The sequence below is a fragment of the Ovis aries genome, chromosome 1, assembly GCF_016772045.2.
Source record: "Ovis aries strain OAR_USU_Benz2616 breed Rambouillet chromosome 1, ARS-UI_Ramb_v3.0, whole genome shotgun sequence".
Classification (NCBI taxonomy): Eukaryota; Metazoa; Chordata; class Mammalia; order Artiodactyla; family Bovidae; genus Ovis; species Ovis aries.
In genome coordinates, this window is record NC_056054.1 from 242,494,580 (window position 1) to 242,519,713 (window position 25,134).

Here is a 25,134-nt window from a genome sequence, read left to right on the forward strand (position 1 = left end):
AATTTGATCTCTGGTTCCTCCGCCTTTTCTAAACCCAGCTTGAACATCTGGAATTTCATGGTTCCGTACTATTGAAGCCTGGCTTGGAGAATTTTGAACATTACTTTACTATTGTGTGAGATGAGTGTAATTTTGCAGTAGTTTGAGCATTCTTTGGCATTGCCTTTCTTTGGGATTGGAATGAAAACTGACCTTTTCCAGTCCTGTGGCCACTGCTGAGTTTTCCTAATTTGCTGGCATATTCTGTGCAGCATTTCAGAGCATCATCTGTTAGGATTTGAAATAGCTGCACTGGAATTCCATCACCTCCACTAGCCTTTTTTATAGTGATGCTTGCTAAGGCCCACTTGACTTTGCATCCCAGGATGTCTGGCTCTAGGTGAGGGATCATACCATTATGATTATCTTGGTCATGAAGATCTCATCTGTATAGTTCTTCTATGTATTCTTACCACCTCTTCTTAATATCCTCTGCTTCTGTTAGGCCTATACCATTTCTGTCCTTTATTGTGTCCATCTTTGCACGAAATGTTCCCTTGGTATCTCTAATTTTTTTGAAGAGATCTCCAGTCTTTCCCATTTTATTGTTTTCCTCTATTTCTTTGCATTGATCACTGAGGAAGGCTTCTTATCTCTCCTTGCTATTCTTTGGAACTCTCCATTCAAATGGGTATATCTTTCCTTTTTTCCTTTGCCTTTCACTTCTCTTCTTTTCACAGCTCTTTGTAAGGCCTGCTCAGACAACCATTTTGCCTTTTTGCATTTCTTTTTCTTGGGGATGGTCTTGATCCCTGTCTCCTGTACAATGTCACGAACCTCCGCCCATAGTTGGTCAGACTATGGATTAGATCATATCAGATCTAATCCTTTGAATCTATTTCTAAAGAAATAGATTTCCACTAGATTTTTTCCACTTTGTTTTAAAATTGGTGGTCTGTTCAAAGTCAAAATTAGCTGGTCCCTTATGACTATAATTTAAAATATCATGTTTGATAGTTCTAATAACTACTTACTTGCTTTTGATCAAAGTTTTTTCAGATGCCCATGGGAAACATTAAGAAATTTAGTAAACATAAAATGTAATTTAAAATTATAGTCATATTTATATACCTTTTATTCAAAATGATAACTCATAACTCAAGTAGCTCATTTCAACCTCGAACACTTCAAAACAACAACAAAAAGAACCACCTCTTTGCCAAATAGGAAGATCCTACACTTTTGTTGCTCTACAACCTGTGAGCTGACTTTATGATTTTTCATAACTATCCATGCCTTCTCAGGCCACTTAATATTTTTAGAAGTAGACAATATGGCTGATAAAGTAGTAAATCCAACTAATTCAACCTCTCCAAATTATATTAACTAGGGCACTGACTTGGTGAGCAAAATCTCCATGGGCACTGAGAAATATGAGCTGGTTAGCCAAGGTTACAGTTATTTTTTTTCCAAGGGAAAAAAAATTTAAATGCAATGCAGTTAAATATTACCTCTATGTTTCATTTAACTTTAGATTATTAAAGGTTTGCATTTTCAAATTCCTCTGATTAATAAAATTCAAATAAAAATAAGCTATACATATATTTATGTATATAAATAGCATAAAATAATTCTTTTCTTGTTTGTTACAGGGAGACAGAGTGGGAAGAAATCCTGAGAAAATATAAGAATATGACTGTCCAAACATTTACAAAATTTTAAAAATATCTTTAGAACTGTCAGAAACCTACATGTGATAGAATGTTTTATCACAGATTCTGTTACAGGAGATTGCTAGAAATTAGAAAAACAAAATATTTCTGCTATAGCAGTGAGGGAAAAAATACATATTTCAAGAAATAATTTTTAAACATTAAGTGGAAATAAGGCTCATAAAAATAAGTATTGCATTATTTTCCTTCCTGGGTTTTTATTCTTTTCCCATTAGTCCTTCAGCCACCAAGTGGGATGATGGTTTGTGAGTAGTGTTTATTTTTGATGATAGCTTTGTCTCCCCCTGTCGTTCAAAATGATAAAACACAGCACTCCAGAAGCTACGAGGCTCTCCCTTCCTCTGGTGTTCATAAGCTGACAAGAAGCAGACACCCTCTGAAGTTCTATGCCTGCTGTGTTTCTCTTTGCTGCAACAAGAAGAGCCTTTCTTTTAACCCGGTTGCCTTTGGATCAGTGACTCAGACATATCCATGGCCTCTAAAGGTAAGAGTAAATATAGGCAGCTAATAATATTTCCCTTATGACTGAAAATATAGGTTGTAAGGTTTTACACTCAGTGAGATTGATACTTTAAAACCTGTCATTTAGTTCTTTGGAACTTCAAAGTTTTTAACTTTCAATGCCAAAGAGCATGTTGCATTAAATAAATTTAAAAAAACCCCACTCTATCTAAAAGAATCTAAAAGTTAAGATGTAAACAATATTTTTGTTATCATAAATATAAACCTAGTGACTTAATGAGAAAAGTTGCAGAGAAAAATTTAGAATGGGAATATTTAATGCCAAACACAAGTTGATATTTCCAGTTAAAAGAGGTTGGTAGAAAACTTTTCACATATAAGTTAAAAGTGTTATAGTTCAATATTTTAAAATTTCCTATCTGCTATTTAAAATATGTGATACGGCCATTTATTATAGAGAATTAAATGTGTGTTCTCAGGAGATCCTAGTAAATTTAATGGACTAGAAGCAAATATTTCTGAACAATGAGGCAAAAATCTTTGAAAATTTACTTGATGGTAAATTATATATAAAAACTAAACGGAAACTAATTTAGGCAGACAGATTAGTTAAAGACTTTGGGAGGGGGGACTGGTAAATTCTCCTCACATCCTTGAAAATGTAAATCTCATTAGTGCTGTCTCCCTTAAAGAACTTTTCAGAAGAAAAGGGATATGCTGCTTTTGGGTAATGAGTTGCAATCTCACTAAAAACACTTGTGAAATGATATAAAAATGAAATTATAATGTGTTTTCATTCCATTATCAAAAGAAGCCATTAAACTCTAGGCTCTAATGAACAGTTTTATCATGAAGAATTGTGATCAGTATAATTGGTGGAAACCTTTTAACCTAATTACAAATAGGATTAACAGAGTCCACCAATTTAAAATATCCTAAATTAAATTAATGATCCACATCAGAGAAATATGTACACTTATTTGCTTCCTTTGTCAAAACACACTTAGGCTGCTTTTTAACTTGAAACAAAGGAAGTATTTTTTTTTTTCCACTTTTTGTCACTGTACACTAGTCTCTGAGTATCACTGGGAAAGTTCAAGCAAATTGTAAAATATAGACATGAAACTTCAAAATCATGAATTTTAATATATGTGTCTCATTTTTATATTTGAAGACAAAATCTTGGCACGTTCTTTCCTTCATTTAAGACACTAAGACTCAGTCCGAAACATTTCATCACTTTATCAAGTAAGAGTTACAGCAACAACTGTAGCCTGTAAGGTAAAGAGTTGCAGAGGATGTGAAATATTTATAAGCTAGTTATACATTTTTAAAAGAGTAGATAGAAATTCAAAGCCAGATAGAAATTCAAAGGAGTTTCTTCTTCAACTGGTGGTCGTAGTCTTTGAAGAAACTTGTGACTAGAAAGCAATATTATGATCAAAATATGATTAATCTACCAAAAAAAGCAGTGATGTTCAGTAATGATAAGGGCTCAAGACTAAACTTTAGAGGTAAAATTTTAAGTAGAAAACTAACACTGTGTCTGCAACCCAGTCAAAATATTTAACAGATAAAGTGGGTAAAATATTTATGAGAAGACCCTATAGAACTTAAAAGAAGTGAAAAATGAAATTTCCTTTTGAATTAGGAATCTTGTTTCAGGGGGCAAGTCACTTCATCATATTTTTGTGGAGTTTTATTCAAATAGATTTAAAGACATTATTTATACTGTCATGATGTCCTCTGGCATATTAATCTGTATTGGCAGTTAGCATTTTCCCAGGGAATACAGGCATTCACAGGCAGTTCCATCAGCACCACTAAATCAAAGGATAGTCTGGGCATTGGATGTCATTAGAACTGAAGAAATATTTCTGTGGTCTGAAGTCCCCTAGTCTAGCATAAACAAACACAATTTATGAACACGTTTGTCTCAAACTTAAAGTTTGAGAAAAACAGGCATTCCCAGGATGATCTAAACTGAACAGAAGCTTCAGTTTAGATCTTCAAAGGCTCTGCTGATCCAATGTAAGCCGAAATCCCAGGAGAGCAAGCAAGTGATCTCAGAATGGTGTTCTCAGCAGTGTCTGACTGAGCCTCTACTTGCTAATAAAGACTTTGGACATGATCTGGGCCATGGTGCATTAACGCCTTGAAATCTAAAGACCTATGTGAGGAATGTAGAACCAGTTGCCAGACATTCAGTAACCCACCACATTCTGTCACAGCAAAATAATTTATAAGATAAAATTGGAGTAATTTGCTAATCTTTTTAACAGTAAAATTGACCAAAGATAATCTAGTAAACTTTTATCAGTTGTTATTAGAAATTAATCCCTACGTGCATATATATATATATATATATATTACCAGTTGAAGGATAATGTGTGTACAGTTAAGTACATAAAAGGCACCATACTTAAGCTCTGTGATTTTTAAAATCAGGATGCACTTGTGTAGCCACTACCCAAGATCAAAATATAAAATATTTCTGGCAGCTCATAAAGGTCCCTTACTATTCAATAGCCATACACTTCCATTTCTGAGATGAAACACTATTCTGAATTTTATTATTTTAAACTAGTGTTCCCCAGATCACAATTTTGTCTCTGTTCCTCTGAAAGTCAATAACAACAGTGCTTTGGGCACTACTGCCAATGAAAGGATGTGTGTACCCTTTTATTATTTTCCAGGTGCTATTGCTAGTGTGGCATTCGCTCTTCTCCCACTGACACAGGGTTACATAGTCTCCCTCTCAGTCTTCTCAGCTACTCACTCTTGAGGAGAGGTTCCCATTCAGGCCCCTTTCCCTAGAGCAAGAGGAATTCTGAAGCCTATATCCTTGGTGTCTATCCCAAATCTGAGAGAAGTTCAGGATGGGGGACGTTAGGGAAGCAAATTGCTCTAATACTGTCAGTATGGGGGTCTATTTTCATGGGGCCAAATGACAAGTTTGTTTCCATTCAGTCACACCCCTAAAGCATGTCCAAATTCTAAATGTTACAAACTAGCATAATCTTAGAGATCCATTTTGTCTACTCTCACAACCTTCTGGTTAAATAAAAAATTGGACCATCTGGCAATTAATGTCCCTCATTAACATCAAATGTACACATGACTTTAATGAGCCAATTGTTCCTAGTAACAGTTTATGTTAGTTTCCAAAGGACCACACCTTGGAGCCTATATTCATTCACCATTTTTTTTTAAATCTCTCTCAAGTGCTCATACAGGATATGTTTGGGAAACAATGAATGAAGAGGAATGAATACTATTCAAAAGAAAATCAGTCCTTTCTTCAAATTTACTCTTTAGAGGTTTAAAAGATTCAGAATAATACTGCCCCTCAATAGACACGCACACAAATTACATGGACTTGGGTGTCAGTGCTTAAGAGAGACCATTTAAATCTACTGTGAATTATAAAGCTGTTTCTCCGATTTTAGTATAAGTACAATGAATGCTCATCCAAATCCTTGTGCAGCTGTCATAAATATCTTCCTCCTATTAATCCAGAACCAGTTTTCCTTGTCCTTCCCATTCATAGGTCTTCAAAATGGTCTATGTTTGTTGTTCATTGTTGTTCAGTCACTGAGTCTTGTCTGAGTCTTTACGACCCCGTGAACTGCAGCATGCCAGGCTTCCCTGCCCTCACTGTCTCCCAGAATTTGCTCAAACTCATGTTCATTGTGTTGATGATGCATCCCACCATCTCATCCACTAAGTTACTTTTCTTCATAATGGCTCCTCTGATATTTGAAAACACCTATCATGAACCTTGCTCTACACATACATACACTCAATCTAAAACAGCAACATGTAAATGAAATGAATGCGCATGTGAGATATCTGACAATTTGACTTGATAAAGATGAGAAATGAGAACACAGAAAGTCTTGAAAAAATTAATGGTATCTAATGAGGAAGATAGTCAAAGTGGTCATGTGAGAAGAAAAGGGAAAAAATAATAGTAGAAAGGTAATAAAGTATATTTTTAATGAAAAAGAAGCATTTTGCATGTACCACTTATAGGTCATATACATAATGTCACATGGGCTCCAGACTAATGCAGGATAAATAGTAAATTTCCAAATTTCAATCTAATAGATATCTACCTAAGAGACAATGAAAATAGTAACAATTTCACCTGGCAATAATATAGAAAACAGGTGATTATTTGAAAAATCAAAGCCAAACATTTTAGAATTTTCTAATTATTTTATCTTTTATAATGTTGGATGAGCTACAAAGGGATTTACACCGTCAAAAAAGATTTTGGATGCATATTGAGAAATCACAGCTAAATTTAGATATTACATTGCCCTTAAGAATCTCATAAATTTATTTCAAACATTCTCATTAGTTCTCAATGTATATATTGTCAGTCCCGCAGCATTAGTTTACCTGGGAACTTACTAGAACCGCAAATTCTCAAGCTCCATCCCCACTCCATCCACTGAATCAGAAAGTCTGGAGTGAGCCCAGCAATGTGTGTTTTACTAAGCCCTCCAACATGGTTTATTGGTCTTCCCAGGTTACGCTAGAGGTAAAGAAGAATGCAGAAGACATAAGAGATGCAGGTTCAATCCCTGGGTTGGGAAGGTCCCCTGGATAAGGAAATGGCAACCCACTCCCTTAACTGGCAAAACCCATGGACAGAGGAGACTGGTGGTCTATAGTCCATGGGGTCACAAAGAGCTAGACACGACTAACAACTTAGAGGCAGGCCAGGTGGTTCTGCTGCAGGCTAAAGTACAAGAACCACTGAATTAAATCTATGCATAGTGGAATGACTGATGAAAAGAGACGAAATAATCTTGGATATTATGAGGTAACTTCATAATATTTGAGGAAGGGAGAATATACTCAAAAATCAATAAGTATGATTCAAAACCTATGTCTAAGGTCATCCTTTTATGAGTAGAGAATGCCTAGTTTCTTTGGTCATTGATTTTCCATTTGTAGTTTATAATCTTTCAGTTCTTTGAATAGACGTTTCACTTGCTTTCAAAATACATGTTTTCTAAAATGATTTATTTTGCCCAAATTATCCAACTTTTTCTCACAACTACATTCCTTTTTCTCTGGCTTCAAGATGAAGTGGTGGTGACAGTGAATATAGAAAATGAAGGAAGGGGCACTGAAGGGAGAGGCTGGGAGATACTGAGGTGAGAGGCTAGGTGGGAGGTACTCTACCTTGTGAATTAGGCAGGAGGAAATATTATAAGACAGACTAAATAAAATGGCCTACATTTACATATCGGCTGGAACTGTCATTCTCTTGCAGATGCACAGAACCAAAGAAGCAGAGGTCCGCCTGGCTTTCTTCCGGGAGCTTCAGACCCAGATCATGGTCTTCACATCTTACCTTCCAATCCAGGGGACCGAGTATGGCAGCGGGGTCCCCCTCCACCAGGGAATCTCCCTCCTGGTCTAGAATATTTAAGCCAGGTGCTTTTATCTCTATATTTCTACAAAGTTTTTTTTCCCTTTAAGACAAATACAAACTTGGTTTCTTCCCCTCCAATCAAGACTAAAAACTTCAGCAAATAACTTATTGAAGTGAGAAAAGCATTATACAATCTGTCTTTTACTTATTTCTATTACTTGGCAAGAAACTTTTGCCTTCTTTTATAACCACTTCTATTTTCCTTATTTACCTGACACTGAGAAAAGACTAAACATTTTCGACTGAGTTGTTTAGCATCTTATCCTTCTTCTCCTCATTGCTCAAGGTGTCAGCAAATTTAAATCCTAGAGGAATTGTCTAATACTTCTAGTCACCTACAGTTATTTAATTAAAGGATATTAATTGAGTACCTTATAATTAATTAAGTGCCTTATAATCGAGGCACTTAATGGTATAAAACCTAGTCCCTCTCACCCAAACATTCTGCAACCTCTTTGGCAAAGACAAAAAATGTTGACAAAAAATGCAAGGCTGGGTAATAGAGCCAGAGAAACACATACTTTTAATTTGGACAGGTGTACAGAGAAGAGAGCCTTTCCTTGGTGGCTCAAGGGTAAAGAATCCACCTGTAATGCAGGAGACACAGGTTCAATCCCTGGATCAGGAAGATCCCCTGTGGAAGGAAATGGCAACCCACTCCAGTATTCTTGCCTGGGAAATCCCATGGACAGAGGAGCTGCCTGTGCTACAGTCCATGGGGTCGCAAACAGTTGGACAAGACTTAGTAACTAAACAATAAAAGAGAAGAGAAAGATTGCTAAAGATCAAAGACTTTCTCAATGAGTTGAGAGCTTAACATCATCAACTGAATCTCAAAAAGTGGATGGAAATCCAAGAGAAATCAAGCTATCAACTTAGCATTACTGTCTTCTGATACTGTTGCCATTTCTGAGCCAATTTCCTTGAAAGATCATATTACTATAGTCACTGTTCTAGTCATTGGAGGGTAAGCAGTGATTCAAGCCTTATAATAAATCAGTCAAGAAATATCATCTGAATTTTATGGCACATAAGTTGCAATTGATACTTGTATATATTATTGATGCTTTTATATTTATCCTACACACGATTAGAAATATACTTACACTAATATTGAGCTGTCAGCACATCTGCTGCAATTTTCAGCTTGTTTGGCACTCTTTCTAACTATAAAGTCTTTCTCCTTTATCAAAATCAAATCTCTGTGTTAATTCCCTTAAGGTGCAAGAGATTTCTGTTATGCCTGATAGGGTTTAAGCTGCACACAGCATATGTTCCTGGGAAAATGTTTATAATTGCAGATGCCTTCTCCAGAAACCCACTGGCAGACAAATGTACTTTAGAGACTGGAGAGCTCAGGGAGATATGTAAAAGAGCTGGAAAAGCTAACCTACCATCTTCCATCTGCAGAAAGGATCAGCTGTAATAGCTGACTAGAGTTGATTAACTGCTGCAAGCTGTTTGGGAATGTTGTCAGACAAGGTTTTGCCAAGTATAAAAGTGATATACCAGTGCCAGAGGGCTGGGGTTTGATGATCACATATGGCCATCACATATTCTTCTTCCATCCATGAACGATGACATACCCAGAGCCAGATGCTTGACATGAACACACTTTTTTTTTCATATTTGATAGAGATATGAGCCCACTGGCTTCAGTTCTAAAACAAAGTCAATTTTCCAAATGTATACCTTTGGTACTCTTTTTCAGAAAACAAAAATATTTCACAAATTGGTGGGTATTTTCCTTCAAAGGGAATGGATTTTATAGTCTTTATACTAAAAGAACACATTTGCTTTAAAGCAGTGCATACAGAACAGGATGAATAAGCACTTAAAAAGTTTAATACTCCCAGTTTGAGAAACATAGATATATGAAGAATTTTGTGAGCTTTTATCTAAAAACCACAATAAAATTATAAAATAGTGCATGAAAATAGTGCATGCTTCAATAAACAAACAGGAAAATATTCAATAAAAACGCTTCCAAATTAAAATCTCAATGTAAATATTTAAAAAATCACGTACTCTTTTAATCATGATTATCCAGTAACTATTGATAATCATGTTTTCACTAACAAATTGAAAATAAACTCCCAGGTGGAAGGGGATATGTGTGTCTGTGTATGTGTTTATATACACATACATATAAAAATATTTGTATAATGTATATATTTACATATGTATGTGTATACATATATGTTGTTCATGTATTATAGATTGTCTTAAGTCACATCAGTCATGTCTGACTCTTTGTGACCGCATGGAAAGTAGCCCGCCAGGTTCCTCTGTCCATGGAATTCTCCAGGCAAGAATACTGGAGTGGGTTGCCATTTCCTTCTCCAGGGAATCTTCCCAACCCAGGAATCAAACTATATTCATTCCAAGTTAAATTAACATATTCATAATAGTCAATAATATTTTATCCTATAAGCATCAAAGGATGACTTTTATTTAGTCACCTACAGATCAGAGTACTCAGTTAAAATTTATAAAGGCACATCTAAGATTCCATTTATTTTGAAGTACTGGGTTGACCAAAAGTTTCTTATGGGTTTTTCTGTAACATCTTATGGAAAAATCCAAAGGAACTTTTCAGCCAACCCAATACATACATTAAATGGAATCACTGATACCTGTCAACCTGATTAATTATACATATGGATTATACATACATTTCCAAGGCTGTCATTCGGTGTCCATTCTGAAGCTTTCTTACTGTAGGAGTGCTCTGCTTGTCTAACACCTGAATACAGGATGTAATCTGTTTAAGGTTTCCACCAATTCCTGGTCCATCAATTAATAGCAAAAGATGAAAACGGCTCTTTTGGATCACAGTTTATAAGTGGCCCAGGGCACTTACAGGAAACTAGAAGAACAACCAAAACCAGGACCCTCATATCCAGGAGGTTTGTCCACAGAGAGAGATCACATTCGAGGTTATTAGAGAGAATGGGTGAGTATAAGAGTAAATAGGGAGGAAAGGTACTCAGAAGTTCCACAGTGTCACTTAAGAATTGTTTCTTCCAGTCCCTAAGATTAGTTAAGTTATGCTGGTACAGCAGAGTAGAGAGCAAGCTGAAATCCATGGTATCACTGCCTGGGTTCATATCCCAGTCTAACCACTTACAAGCTCTATGATCTTGAGCAAAACCACTTTCTTTCTCTGGGATTGTTTCCTCACATGTTACATGTAATGATAACCTGTTCTCTGATGTGTGTGAGGACTAAGTCAGACACTATGTCAAATCTCTAGCACAGTGACTACCTCAAGGTAGTCATTAAATAAACAACCACTATTATTAGATGTTAGAGATGTACATTGATCCTTTTCAACCAATAGTCTCTAAAGTTCAGGGCTGAAACTTGATCCATGACATAAATAGTCAAAGTTCCTAAACTCAGACCTTACTTTCACACCCCAAAACTTCTTCTCCATCTCTAAGTTATGCCTACATAATGGGAGAAAAGAAAGTGTTAGTCACTTAGTCGTGTCCAACTCTTCAATACCCCATGAACTATAGCCCACCAGGCTACAGTCCATGGAATTCTCCAGGTAAGAATACTGAAATGGGTAGCCATTCCCTTCTCCAGGGGATCATCCCCACCCAGGGATCAAACCTGGGTGTCCCTCATTACAGGCAGATACTTTACCAGCTGAGCCCACAGAAATCCACTGCTAAATAACCGTGCATGTCCTTTCTCTTCTGTCAACCCGCCTTTTTCTTCCAAAGAGGAAAACAGAACTAACAACACTACATAACAAAGACAAACTCCTATTTCTTAAAGCTTTAGTCGTAGTTGTTTAAATATGTTCTAGAATATCTTATATCATAAATTATTTTTGTAAAAAATATGTGAATCTTGGAAAGGAGGGCATATGTACACTCTTATCAATAATAAGAAGAAATGATACTAGTTTTTACCTCTACCTCAGGATATACAAGAAGAATGAAGGAAATAAGATAATATTTTCAGGGTTTGTGATTGCCCAATCAATTCCAAATGTTAACAATTACTACATTTATTTGAAAGTTATCAGTGAGTTTGTTAATGTGAAAGGAAAATAAAGCTAAAATTTTAAGGCAAAATAGAAAATGAAGCATTCAAAAAGGCAATAATCAGCACTGTATTCAGTGTTCATGATTTTACCTTAGTGAATCTTTAAGTGCTGAATATGAAAATTAAAATATACACAGATAAAATTTATTCTAAGAACATATTTTAAATATTTCCTTTAAAAAACCATTTGTATTATATTCTATTTAACACAGTCATGTCTCAGCTACCTGCGACTAATTTATCTCTGTAAATTAACTTCATTTCTAATTGCATAGGCAAGTTTTAATATGTCATGCATTTAGAAGCTAACTCTTTCCTGCTTAAACTGGTATTTTGCTGACAGGATTGATGGATTTTTTTCCCTTAGTTCAAATAAAAGTGTGACTGAAAAAAGAAATTAAAGAATAGCCTTTCTCAGCTTTAACAGACTTTTCATCCCAATCAGGAGTGAGTTACTACACAACAGAGTGAAAGTAGAGCTAGGGCTGAGAGGAGAGGCCAAGCGTGCAGACCATTACTGTTTGTATCCTCTGGGTTCATTTCTTTTAAAGAAAGAGAGAGTAAGAAGTTTAAAACCTTATAGGCATTCTTATTCAGCAACTGTTTAAAAATATTCTCAAGGGTATTGGTATAATTTTCAAGAGCTATCTTATTACCACAGGAAAAACACAGAGCTAACCACAGTTCCTATTCTTATTCAGAGCAATTTTGCTTTGAAATTTTCAAGGTTCTTGTAATTTTTATTTGAGTAAAAACCAAGTTAGCTTTTATTTTTCCCTTCATTATAAAATGTGAGTTGTTTTCCACCATTTTCCGCACAGAGAACATGAAAAACACCTAATTTCATGTAGTCCAGTAAACAGGTTAATAGTAATAGCTGCAAAGGTTTTCAAAGACCTGTGATGTAATACTTTTTATTTCCTTCATGTCATCTTTTAACAGTTAGACCTGATAATTATACACCAGCAGGTGGAGCTTCTTGGAAGTAAGTACATTCTGTGATTATTAAAATTGTTAAACTAAGTATTTTATAAAATTAAATGTTTAGGATAGAACTAAATCAAAAAGAGCACTAGGTCTATTTTTTTTTTCTGGGAAAGGCTTCTCTTTTTTAATTTATTTTTTAATTGAAGGATAATTGCTTTACAGAATTGTGTTTTTTTTTTTATCAAACACCAACATGAATCAGCCATAGGTATACATATGTCCCCTCCCTCTTGGACCTCTCTCCCACTGAAAGTAAAATTATTAGTCTGATATAGATAAGCCTAAAAGCATAAAACTCCCCAAATCTTTGATGATATTGTCATTAGGAATGTAACATTATTTTTAATCTTAAAGTAATAAACACTATTTGGTCATTTCCATGGCTGCTAATAAGTTAAATTTTCTTAACAATTTCAGACATGGAAATTGAGGCTGAGACCAACAAAAAACCATCAAAATAAAGTTCTATTGTTTTATCATACTGTCAGTGATTCATCAAAAACCAAATCATTTAACAGGGCACAAATTTATAATGATGAATACTCAAATTACTTGAGTATGTTTGTCCTTAATATTCTAGACAATGCCTAAAGTATGTCAAAATTGAAATAAATAGATAGCATGAAGCTGTAGATATAGTACCAGATAGATTTTTAGACAGAATCATTAGTATCACTGTGAGTTGTCCCAGTAAATTCTATAACAATGACAGAATAATTTGAGAACTATCCTTCTTTAGAGCATTGCTTCCCTAGTTGAAAAGTATTACAAGTGTCCAACTAGGTCATATAACTGGAATCAAAATTTATCAATTGCACAGCTCTGTTCACAGAGTCTACTTTGATTTCTATGGCTAAATCCTCAAAATTTAGAGTACAGAAATAGATTTGTCTGAAGAAGATACCATGTACTTAATAACTAGTCAGTCATGCTGCTTTCTTCTAATAACACTACCATTTTTACTCATATAAAGGTTTGATAATAAGCAGTAGCATGATTTTGATAATTTTTATTTTTGCTCCATCAGTGATACTAGGCACTGAGACCGCCAACAAATATGAGATTAAAAACAGCTTGGGACAAAGAATATACTTTGCAGCAGAGGAAAGCATCTGCTTCAACCGTACTTTCTGTTCCACTCTGCGATCATGCATTCTGAAGATCACCGATAACTCAGGTCAAGAGGTGATTACAGTCAACAGGCCCTTGAGGTGTAACAGCTGCTGGTGCCCTTGCTACCTACAAGAGGTTAGTCACTTACCTGGGTGTGCTTTTATTTTCCACAGTTGGAAAGGTTAGCAATTATTTCTTTAATAAATGACAGTCAGCTGGTAATAAAAGGCCATTAACCTTTCAATTGGTTGGATTAGAATGCTGCTCCTTTAAGATCAGAACAGTTTAAGGATTTGGTGATCCACTAATATTTTTTTTTTCCATTTCCAATGAAAAACTATAGTGGCTTCTGTGGTGTTAATTTGGAAAGACAGCTCATGCATCACTTAAATGAGACACATCCTCCTGAATCTCTGTATTGGCTATGTAATATCTGTAAGTTCCACCACTAAGCAGATCTATTCTTCATCTTCTCATTGGTACAAAGTTCAGGGAGTGCTGAGTGATACTAAACTCTCCTAAAGGAATCTCTTGGGTCAGTAATATTTTTAGAACAGAATCTAATGTTCCATTTACCCATTTATGACAAACTTCAAGGTTCAGCAAAGACTATGTTAGTCTTCTAGAGGGAATCATTTGATTATTATATTTTAATATATAATAGATTTTCATACCTTTTAGTAAATCTATAGTAATAACTTTAATGGACATGATGCAGTTAAGTTTATGTGGAATATATACTTTGATCTCTTTGATACCAGGAACCTCTAAGTGAGAAGAAATAGATTTTACTTTCTACATTTTGCAGTGGAGGAAACTGAGGCTTAGAGGTGCCTCACCTATGATCTCACATCTGGAATATATCATAAGAGGGATTTGATCCAGGTATCTGTTTTCAAACCCATTTCTTTATTGAGGACCAGTGTATAAATACTCTACTTAGCACAATGGAAAGTAAATATTAATATGGAACTCTCCTTAAGTAGAGAAGTTTCTAACAATATATGTTGAAGCTAATTCTGCAACTCTTTACAGGCAATTATCTGGTCAAGTGATAGGATTGCTAAGGTACTCAAATTCTTGCAGCCCAAGAATTTTTATTCTTCTACTGGGGATATTCAATATCTAATATGCCCCAAGATGCTAAAGTCAGTATAACCCAGAATATACACCCATTATAACATTTCTGACAGTTAATCCCATCACATAAATTAAACATAAGATGCATCCTAATACTGATTAGTATATTTTTAATTTGGTTGAAATCAAATCAATTACTTTAGAAGTGATCCTAGAACAAATCTATGTAATTCTAAGAAGTCTTGTTGAAAATACCTTTGTCTATCCAAAAACACTACAGACATGCACATAAAACTATGAACCTAACAAATAAGAAAAGACAAAAGGAAATCAGATGATGGAGAGTTGGCTTGATTTAAAAGCAAACAGTATTCATCATTTTCACCCACTTAGAGCATATTTTATTAATACAAAGTATTTGAATTGGCTAAATAAATATGTTGAAATACAGCATTATGGATAATTAAGAAATTAGGGGGATGAATGATAATGGGGCAAAATACTAGTCAGCTCTGAAAATGCAAATGATATTCTTTTAATGCTTTGGACAAAATGAAACAGAAATCACATTGGTGTGTAACAATTGTAACTCTGCAAGAAGCATTTGTTAGCACAGAGAGGCTGAAGTTGACAAATAGAAGAGGAAAAAAAATTATAAGAATCGAGAAGCGAGGCTTAAAAATAGATGTGTGCTGTGACAACAACCAAGAGGGGATAAATATGAAGTATATCATAAGAAACAACTTCAATGCTTGGCCAACTATTGTACTTGGAACAAAAATATGGCAAAGAAGCCAGTATCCCAGGGTCAGAAGACAGGCCTGGGGTAGGTTTTCCTTAGGGAATGAAGATCAAAGACATGGACTTTTAGTGGATCATGAGGAACACATATCTATACAGTGAATTTCGTTGTTTCTAAAAATTATTTTAAAAATCCAGTATAGCATAGAAGCAGATATTTAGAATCTTTTATATACTGTTTAGAAGTAAGCAGACATTATGATAAAATTAAAATACAATAACCTTAGGAAATTTTATTTTATTATTATCTCTTCCTACAGTTAGAAATCCAAGCCCCTCCTGGTTCTATAGTTGGTTATGTTGCACAGACGTGGGACCCCTTTCTGCCTAAATTCACAATCCAAAATGCAAACAAAGAAGATATTTTGAAAATTGTTGGTCCTTGTGCAACATGTGGCTGTTTTGGCGATGTGGATTTTGAGGTACGATTGACAAATGAAGGACTATTTCACTTAGGTCCTGATTTTTTGCAACATAATTCAATTTTTTAAATGTACAAATCATGAAATATTTCTGAAATAAATTCAGAAAATAATATATTGGTGAAATAATGGAATAAGTAATATTGTACATGCCAAAAATAACTCATAAATCCAGAGACATAAGTTCAAGAATATTTTTTTAGAACATACTACAAAAATTTGATGTATGTGGAATTACAGCACCTATGGTATAAAGCAAATATATTTAGTTAGAACCACTGAAATTACATCTTCTTTCCTATATGCCTGGTGGTAACATATCCCAATTCTGATCTCAAGAGCACACTCCATTAAAATATCATTAATTTAAAAGCTATGTAAATAAGACTTGCTAACTTCATTTTGTAAAACAATCTATTCTCATATAAACATATGTGTGTAAATCAGAAAACAGTAAGTACTTGCAAATTCATTGTGCAAGAATATGAAATATCTTAACAGCTTTCTTCAGTCGCTAGGTGGTGTCTGACGCTTTGCGACACCGTGAACTGCAGCATGCCAGGCTTCCGTATCACCTTCACGATCTCCCAGTTCAGTTCAGTTCAGTTCAGTCGCTCAGTCGTGTCCGACTCTTTGCCACCCCATGAATCACAGCACGCCAGGCCTCCCTGTTCATCACCCACTCCCAGAGTTCACTCAGACTCACGTCCATCGAGTCCGTGATGCCATCCAGCCATCTCATCCTCTGTCGTCCCCTTCTCCTCCTGCCCCCAATCCCTCCCAGCATCAGAGTCTTTTCCAATGAGTCAATTCTTCGCGTGAGATGGCCAAAGTACTGGAGCTTCAGCTTTAGCATCATTCCTTCCAAAGAAATCCCAGGGTTGATCTCCTTCAGAATGGACTGGTTGGATCTCCTTGCAGTCCAAGGGACCCTCAAGAGTCTTCTCCAACACCACAGTTCGAAAGCATCAATTCTTTGGAGCTCAGCCTTCTTCACAGTCCAACTCTCACATCCATACATGACCACAGGAAAAACCATAGCCTTGACTAGACGGACCTTAGTCGGTAAAGTAATGTCTCTGTTTTTGAATATATTATCTAGGTTGGTCATAACTTTTTTTCCAAGGAGTAAGCGTCTTTTAATTTCATGGCTGCAGTCACCATCTGCAGTAATTTTGGAACCCCAAAAAATTAGTCTGACACTGTTTCTACTGTTTCCCTATCTATTTCCCATGAAGTGATGGGACCAGATGCCATGATCTTTGTTTTCTGAATGTTGAGCTTTAAGCCAACTTTTTCACTCTCCTCTTTCACTTTCTGCCATAAGGGTGGTGTCATCTGCATATCTGAGGTTATTGATATTTCTCCCGGCGATCTTGATTCCAGCTTGTGTTTGCTCAAATTCACATCCATTGAGTCTGTAATGCTATCTAATCATCTCATTCTCTGCTGCCCTCTTTTCCTTTTTCCTTAACGGTTTTTCCTAGAAATAAATCTTAGAGGAATAAAGTATGTATTTCTTTTTTGTTTATTCACTCTAGTCATTCATGTATATCTCATTTAGGACATTAAGTTTACAGGATTTCAGGGAACACAACTCACCTAGAATACAATGTACATTTTACAAAATGGGCTGTCATAACTCCAAAAATTCTTGGCATAACTTTCCTAAGAGTAAAGAATAAAAATAAGCCCTATAATTGAGGAGTACTTAAGAGTTTTAATATTTATGGTATTGTTTTGTAGTTGCTAAGTCGTGTCCTACTCTTTGGCAAAGAGACTCCTCTGTCCATGGGATTCTCCACTCAAGAATACTGGAGTGGGTTGCCATTTCCTTTTCCAGGGGATCTTTCCGATCCAGGGATCAAACCACATCTCCTGCATTGGCAGGTGAATTCTTTACCCCTGAGCCACCATAAATCCCATTTATGGTATAGAGATGACCTAAGTAACTTCCTTTATTTTCTATCTTCTACTTCCACACAGAAAGTGAAAAGTTTATATCACTTTAAACCTTTGAATGAGAAACAGGGCAAGCAAATGAATACTGGATAGTTTAATTCTAGATTCCTTCTAGTTGAAAAGAACTATAGACTTTTTCATGTCAAATTATGAGTCTGAATTTATGTGGTACATTAGTCAAGAGAAGTTTTTCAAATGAAAAATAGGACTTAGGTTAGTTATAAAGGAATGACCTTGTAAATGTCTGAGTATAACATAAAAATAAAATTAAGCAATAACTGATAATACCTTCAAGAGATGGGAATGCCAGACCACCTGACCTGCCTCCTGAGAAATCTGTGTGCAGGTCAAGAAGCAACAGTTAGAACTGAACATGGAACAACAGACTGGTTCCAAATCAGGAAAGGAGCATCTCAAGGCTATATATTGTTGCCCTGCTTATTTAACTTCTATGCAGAATACATCATGAGAAATGCTGGAATGGATGAAGCACAAGCTGGAATCCAGATTGCTGGGAGAAATATCAATAACCCCAGATACACAGATGACACCACACTTATGGCAGAAAGTGAAGAAGAACTAGAGCCTCTTAATGAAAGTGAAAGAGGAGTGAAAAAGTTGGCTTAAAACTCAACATTCAGAAAACGAAGATCATGGCATCTGGTCCCATCACTTCATGGCAAATAGATGGGGAAACAATGGAAACAGTGGCAGACTTTATTTTTTGGGACTCCAAAATCACTGCAGATGGTGATTGCAGCCATGAAATTAAAAGATGCTTGCTCCTAGGAAATAAAAGTTATGACCAACCTAGACAGCATATTAAAAAGCAGAGACATTACTTGGCCAACAAAGGTCCATCTAGTCAATGCTATGGCTTTTCTAGTAGTCATGTATGGATGCGAGAGTTGGACTATAAGGAAAGCTAAGCACCAAAGAATTGATGCTTTTGAACTGCGGTGTTGGAGAAGACTCTTGAGAATCCCTTGGACTGCAAGGAGATCCAACCAGTCAAATCAGTCCTGAACTATTCACTGGAAGGACTGATGCTGAAGCTGAAACTCCAATATTTTGGCCACCTCATGCGAAGAACTGATTCATTGGAAAAGATCCTGATGCTGGGAAAGACTTGAAGGCGGGAGGAGAAGGGGATGACAGAGGATGAGATGGTTGAATGGCATCACTAACTCAATGGACAAGAGTCTGAGTAAACTCTGGGAGTTAGTGATGGACAGGGAGACCTGGCATGCTGCAGTCCATGGAGTTGCAAAGAGTCAGACACAACTGAGTGACTGAAATGAACTGATAATATTTAAGAAAATTAGCAATTATAAAATATTAGCAATAAAAAATAAATTATACTTGGAAATTTATTTTATCTAAAAAATTTCCTCTAAAATCTTTCTCAAAAATATTTTCTTTCCTTTTTTGCATGAAGAATTCAGATTTAAAATGCGGACCTCAGGTAGAAGGATTATCATCATGGTTAGACTATGTAATTGAAACTATGTACCTGCTGCCATCTTGTGGCAGTCCGGCCTTAATTACTTATTGAAGTTAAATTCTCAATCTGCATACAGAAAGGAGAATAAAAGAGATTATGATGGTTAAAAAAATGTCAGAAAAGCAAAATTCCTGAATAATAAACTTGAAAGTTAAATTTACACACCTAAGATTATATAAAGGAATGATTGCCATTGAATTGCCATTTAAAGATGATGAATAAAATTATTCTTATATCTCATGAAGTAAACATGGAGAAATGTAAAATCATAGGTTTCACATACACATTTACAGCCTCTTATTTTCTTTTCAAAGGTGAAGACCATTAATGAAAAACTTACAATTGGAAAGATTTCCAAGTACTGGTCAGGCTTCGTGAACGATGTTTTCACCAATGCTGACAACTTTGGGATTCATGTTCCTGCGGACCTCGATGTGACAGTCAAAGCAGCCATGATCGGTGCTTGCTTTCTCTTTGTAAGTGTGGTCTTAAAGACTGAGGTGGTTTATTTCTTTCCTTTTCGCTTGTCAGTTATTATAGAGCCATCTTGTTTCACATAGTTTTTACCCCACAGAGTCAGTTTTATACACGGAAGGCTAGTTTGTGGCCAACAGTGTTTAGAAGTCAGAATGTAACAGCTTGCATTCATACTGGGTAGCCTTCCTCCAGGGGCCCTCAAACTCTCTCTTCTCAAGGATGGGTTCCCTATCTACATCCTACTCATCATTTCTCAACATTTGAGTTAGCCTTCTCTTTCGACTTTCAACTTTTTCTTATTTTCACTTTCAGTAAAAAATATGTAAACACAAATAATCACATTATTTATCCTGGGTAAGGTTCAAGGTTGTTTAATTGCTTACCAAGGAGTCAGGTGATATTCAAAATGTGAAAAGTACAATTTTCTTGCCCTTCCAATAAGTACACAGGTACATGAGTAAACAGAGATGAGTTAATATGTTAATAATAGCAGTTTCTATTATCACAAAGATATGATGTCTTTGTCTTTTCTTCTCAATTTAACAATTTCATCAAAAACATTTTCTTCTAGATTGGTGAGGAAAGAATAGAAGTCAAGTAATACTTGTGTGAAACCCTGACCTGATTTTCTCTGTTCCCCACTTTCCTTCTAATTTTTCCCTCATTGCTTACATTTTTCAGGTTTTGCACTTGAAAAAGTTCATGGAATTTTAAAGTAAACCTTCATTCTTCCTTCCATGTTATTCTTGAAGGCTTTAGGATCCTAAATCTTACAGTTATGTTAATATGTGCTATGGTGGGCAAAAAATGTAGTCCTATTTACTTAGGCTCTTCGAGAGACATTTGAGAGTTATATTAACTAAAAATAATTCTTTGCTGATGGCACTCATAGATACTTAAGAGTTTAATCAAAAATAAATATAGTAGCATTTTTTCTGACAGCAGCTTTAGAGAAATTATTTTAACTTATTGATTCCCTATCATGAGTAGAGGCAGAGTGAATATCAATACACAGAATACAAGGTTTTATACTAAGCTGTCTCTTAATTTCCATTTTCATCTATAAATGTAACCAAGTTCAGTCGATCTTTCCTGTCACCACATACAATTTTCATTTTTCCATTCTCCTTATCTGTTTGCTGCTAAGTCACTTCAGTCATGTCCGACTCTGTGCGATACCATAGACGGCAGCCCACCAGGCTCCCCAGTCCCTGGGATTCTCCAGGCAAGAACACTGGAGTGGATTGCCATTTCCTTCTCCAGTGCGTGAAAGTGAAAAGTGAAAGTGAAGTCACTCAGTCGTGTTTGACTCTTAGCAACCCCATGGACTGCAGCCTACCAGGCTCCTCCGTCCATGGGATTTTCCAGGCAAGAGTACTGGAGTGGGGTGCCATTGCCTTCTCCAAGGCTTTTAATTTGTCACTTCCTACTCCCTTCTATTGTTTGACCATTCTGTATTTTGACACCAAACATACCAGTGGCAACCCACTCCAGTAAGTACTCTTGCCTGGAAAATCCCATGGAAGGAGGAGTCTGGTAGGCTGCAGTCCATGGGGTTGCTAAGAGTCAGATACGACTGAGCAACTTCACTTTCACTTTTCACTTTCACGCATTAGAGAAGGAAATGGCAACCCACTCCAGTGTTCTTGCCTGGAGAATCCCAGGGACTGAGGAGCCAGGTGGGCTGCCGTCTCTGGGGTCACACAGAGTCGGACACGACTGAAGCGACTTAGCAGCAGCAGTGGCAGCGTACCATGCACATAAACATACTCCCACCCTTTTCCCAAAGCCTTAATTTGGCCTTCTGGTTAGTCTCCTTATTTAATGTTTATATTAAAAATATATTACCTTTAATCTGCCCTGCTGCTGCTGCTATTTAGTTGCTAAATTATGTCCAATTCTTTTGTATCCACCTGGGCTGTCGCCTGCCAGGCTTCTCTGTCCATGGGATTCCCAGGCAAGAATACTGGAGTGGGTTGCCATTTTCCTCTCCAGGGGATCTTCCTGACCAAAGAATCAAACTTGTGTCTCCTGCTTGGCAGGCGGGTTCTTTATCACACTGACCCACCAGGGAAGCCTTTAATCTGCCTACATATATATTTTATGTATTAATAACAAGCTGATGGCAAAAATGCCAACAATTCCTTATCACTGTAGCACTGATTGAAGTAACACCCCAATTATCTGAAAAGATAACTTTTTCACTCCAGGGTCTGAGAGAGAAACGTACTCACTGAGACTATCAGACAGCATTCCATCCATTGCTTTTCTTTTCCTTTTTACCATAATATTATAAAATATTTGCACTTTGCTCTTGGCCAATATTGAAGAAGAAAATGGCAATCTGCTCCAGTATTCTTGCCTGAATTCCATGGACAAAGGAGCCTGGCAGGCTACAGTCCATGGGGTCACAAAGAGTCAGACATAACTGAGTGACTATCACTCACCCTTGGCCAACATAGCTTTTAAAACAATTTGTCACCAAGAATTATGTTTTTAATTTGTAAATGCTGTCTCCATTTTATTACCTTGTGGTCAGAAATCTTTAGAAAGTTGCTGGTGGGAGGATATTCCCTGATCCAAACAGCAAAATTCACAAGTATTCACAAGTAATTTGGTCTTTTGTTTGAGACTGCTGCTGCTGCTGCTGCTGCTAAGTCGCTTAGGTCATGTCCAACTCTGTGCAATCACATAGACGGCAGCCCACCAGGCTCCGCTGTCCCTGGGATTCTCCAGGCAAGAACACTGGAGTGGGTTGCCATTTCCTTTTCCAATGCATGAAAGTGAAAAGTGAAAGTGAAGTCGCTCAGTTGTGTCTGACTCTTAGCGACCCCATGGACTGCAGCCCACCAGGCTCCTCCATCCATGGGATTTTCCAGGCAAGAGTACTGGAGTGGGTTGCCATTGCCTTCTCCATTCCAGGTTACTTAAACTCTGCTAATTAGATATGTGAGTGTCACAAAACTTAAACTTTCTGATTTTTCTCCTCCTGATAAATCACATGTTCCTGGAACACCACTGGGAAACATAATTGCCTTATATAATCAAAGCTTCCATGTAAGACTCTTGATCTTAATTGTTGGTTTTTTGTCAATTCACTCATATTCCATTTATTTATTTGTAGGATTTTATGTTCTTTGAACATTCACTGGCTGGATTATAACAAGCAAGATGACAAAAACAATAAAATATGCAGAATGTATTTCAGTAAGTAAAAGGCAAGTTTAAATGATCTCTTTCCCTTTGAAGAGGTCTATATTTGACGCTGTCTAATTCTTTTTCATTTTCTTTTAGAAATCCCCTGGGCTCTGGATTTCATTTCTGAATGGTTTGACTATTGGCTTTTTTCTCTTTTTGTAACAAAATGTTAATTACTATATTTATTAAAGCATAATGTAATGAAGCAATTATCTGCTTGTGAATGCATGATAACTAAAGACAAGATGACTGACCCTAGCACAGTGGTGCTTTGAGAGATTACCATTCTTTCTTTTTATCCTTTTGAAGTTATTGCATGGTAAGCATGAAAGATGAGCGCTAAGGCTTGCAGCATCACTGATGAAAATTCAATGTTTAGAGAGCACTTTGAAGTTTTTCTGATAGAAGGACTGGTTACTAATCAAAAGGACAGGGTTTCTAAAGTATTTTTTTTATAAGCAGTCTTTTCTGCTTTGTTTATTAATCTTCTTATAGTAGTGAGACATTTTTACATTATACTGAAAAAGCTAAAAGTTGGGTAAATAATAGGTTTAAAGATGAGACAGCAGATGAAATCAATTTGTTCTAGTGGCAAAAGGCACAGTTACATTGCATAAAAAAGGTAATATTTACAAATCAAAGTATGCTTTACATACATGTACGTGCTAGGGATATAAATAAGCATATTAATAAACTTCTAAGCTAGTAAAAGCAATGGTACAGAGCAGGAACTTTATCTATTTGCAGTAAAAGCTCAGTCAAAAAAGGAATCTAAGGCTCTGAAAAATAAACAGCCTCAGGCCTCAAGAACAAGCAGACAAAAACTAACAAAGCCTTACTACATGAGGCAAATACGGAAGTCAGGAAACACAGCCAATTCAATTAATACCTTCCATTTTAATGTTTTCAGAGTCTTCCAGACTTCTAGTCTAGTTGTTCATAAATTTCCAAAGCCCATAAAAAGGAGAAATTTTCTTTTTAAGAATGTAACAGTCCTTCTCCCTTTCTCAAAATGAGGAACAATTTTGTTCTAAGCAAAACATCATGTAAACTCTACTTTAGAATTACACAAATATGATCCAAATTTCTGTCTACATATAAAGATGTTTAGGGAAACTCTAGATAACACCCCACTTCGTAAAGAGATGTGTTCCAAGCATCTGTTACTAAGTTAGTTGTTTGGAATCTGTCATCTAGCTATAAAATTGTATATGGTAGCTAAGTTCCCTAAATAGCCCACACATTATCTGTTTAGTTCTGGGTTCTGGATTAAGAGCTTTAGATTATGTAAGATGGAAAGAAAAAGAGTCTCTCCCATTTTCTGGTTCAGTTTCCTTTAGCATTCTTCATTCTTGTTGTTGTTCAGTTGTTCAGTCATGTCCAACGCTTTGTGACCCCATGCTACTTTGCACCTTACCTGAGTCTCCCTCCCAAACCCAAAGGGCATACAGGAACTATGTAATTGCCTCAAGCAAGCACCAGTGACCAACTTGTGAGGAAGATCATCCTGCTTATTTAACGTATACGCAGAGTACATCATGAGAAACGCTGGGCTAGAGGAAGCACAAGCTGAAATCAAGATTGCCGGGAAAAATATCAGTAACCTCAGACATGCAGATGACACCACCCTTATGGCAGAAAGTGAAGAAGAATTAAAGAGCTACTCAATGAAAGTGAAAGAGGAGAGTGAAAAAGTTGGCTTAAAGCTCAACATTCAGAAAACTAGGATCACGGCATCTGGTCCCATCACTTCATGGCAAATAGATGGGGAAACAGTGAGAGACTTAATTTGGGGGGGCTCCAAAATCGTTGTTGATGGTGACTGCAGCCATGAAAATCTTTCATTTTCATGCTTGCTCCTTGTAAATAAAAGTTATGACCAACCTAGACAACATATTAAAA

The 25,134-nt window shown here is 36.2% G+C and overlaps 1 protein-coding gene across 1 annotated transcript; it reads left to right on the top strand.

Moving 5' to 3' along the window:
* The first annotated feature begins 2,062 nt into the window (after positions 1 to 2,062).
* Positions 2,063 to 23,441, top strand: PLSCR5 (phospholipid scramblase family member 5). The gene is made up of 8 exons (XM_060405520.1): positions 2,063 to 2,196; positions 7,465 to 7,628; positions 12,631 to 12,673; positions 13,703 to 13,923; positions 15,930 to 16,091; positions 19,872 to 20,033; positions 23,159 to 23,241; positions 23,329 to 23,441. Exons 1-7 carry the CDS (start codon positions 2,184 to 2,186, stop codon positions 23,195 to 23,197), a joined length of 804 nt encoding a protein of 267 aa, XP_060261503.1. The 5' UTR covers positions 2,063 to 2,183; the 3' UTR covers positions 23,198 to 23,241; positions 23,329 to 23,441.
* Positions 23,442 to 25,134: the final 1,693 nt, after the last annotated feature.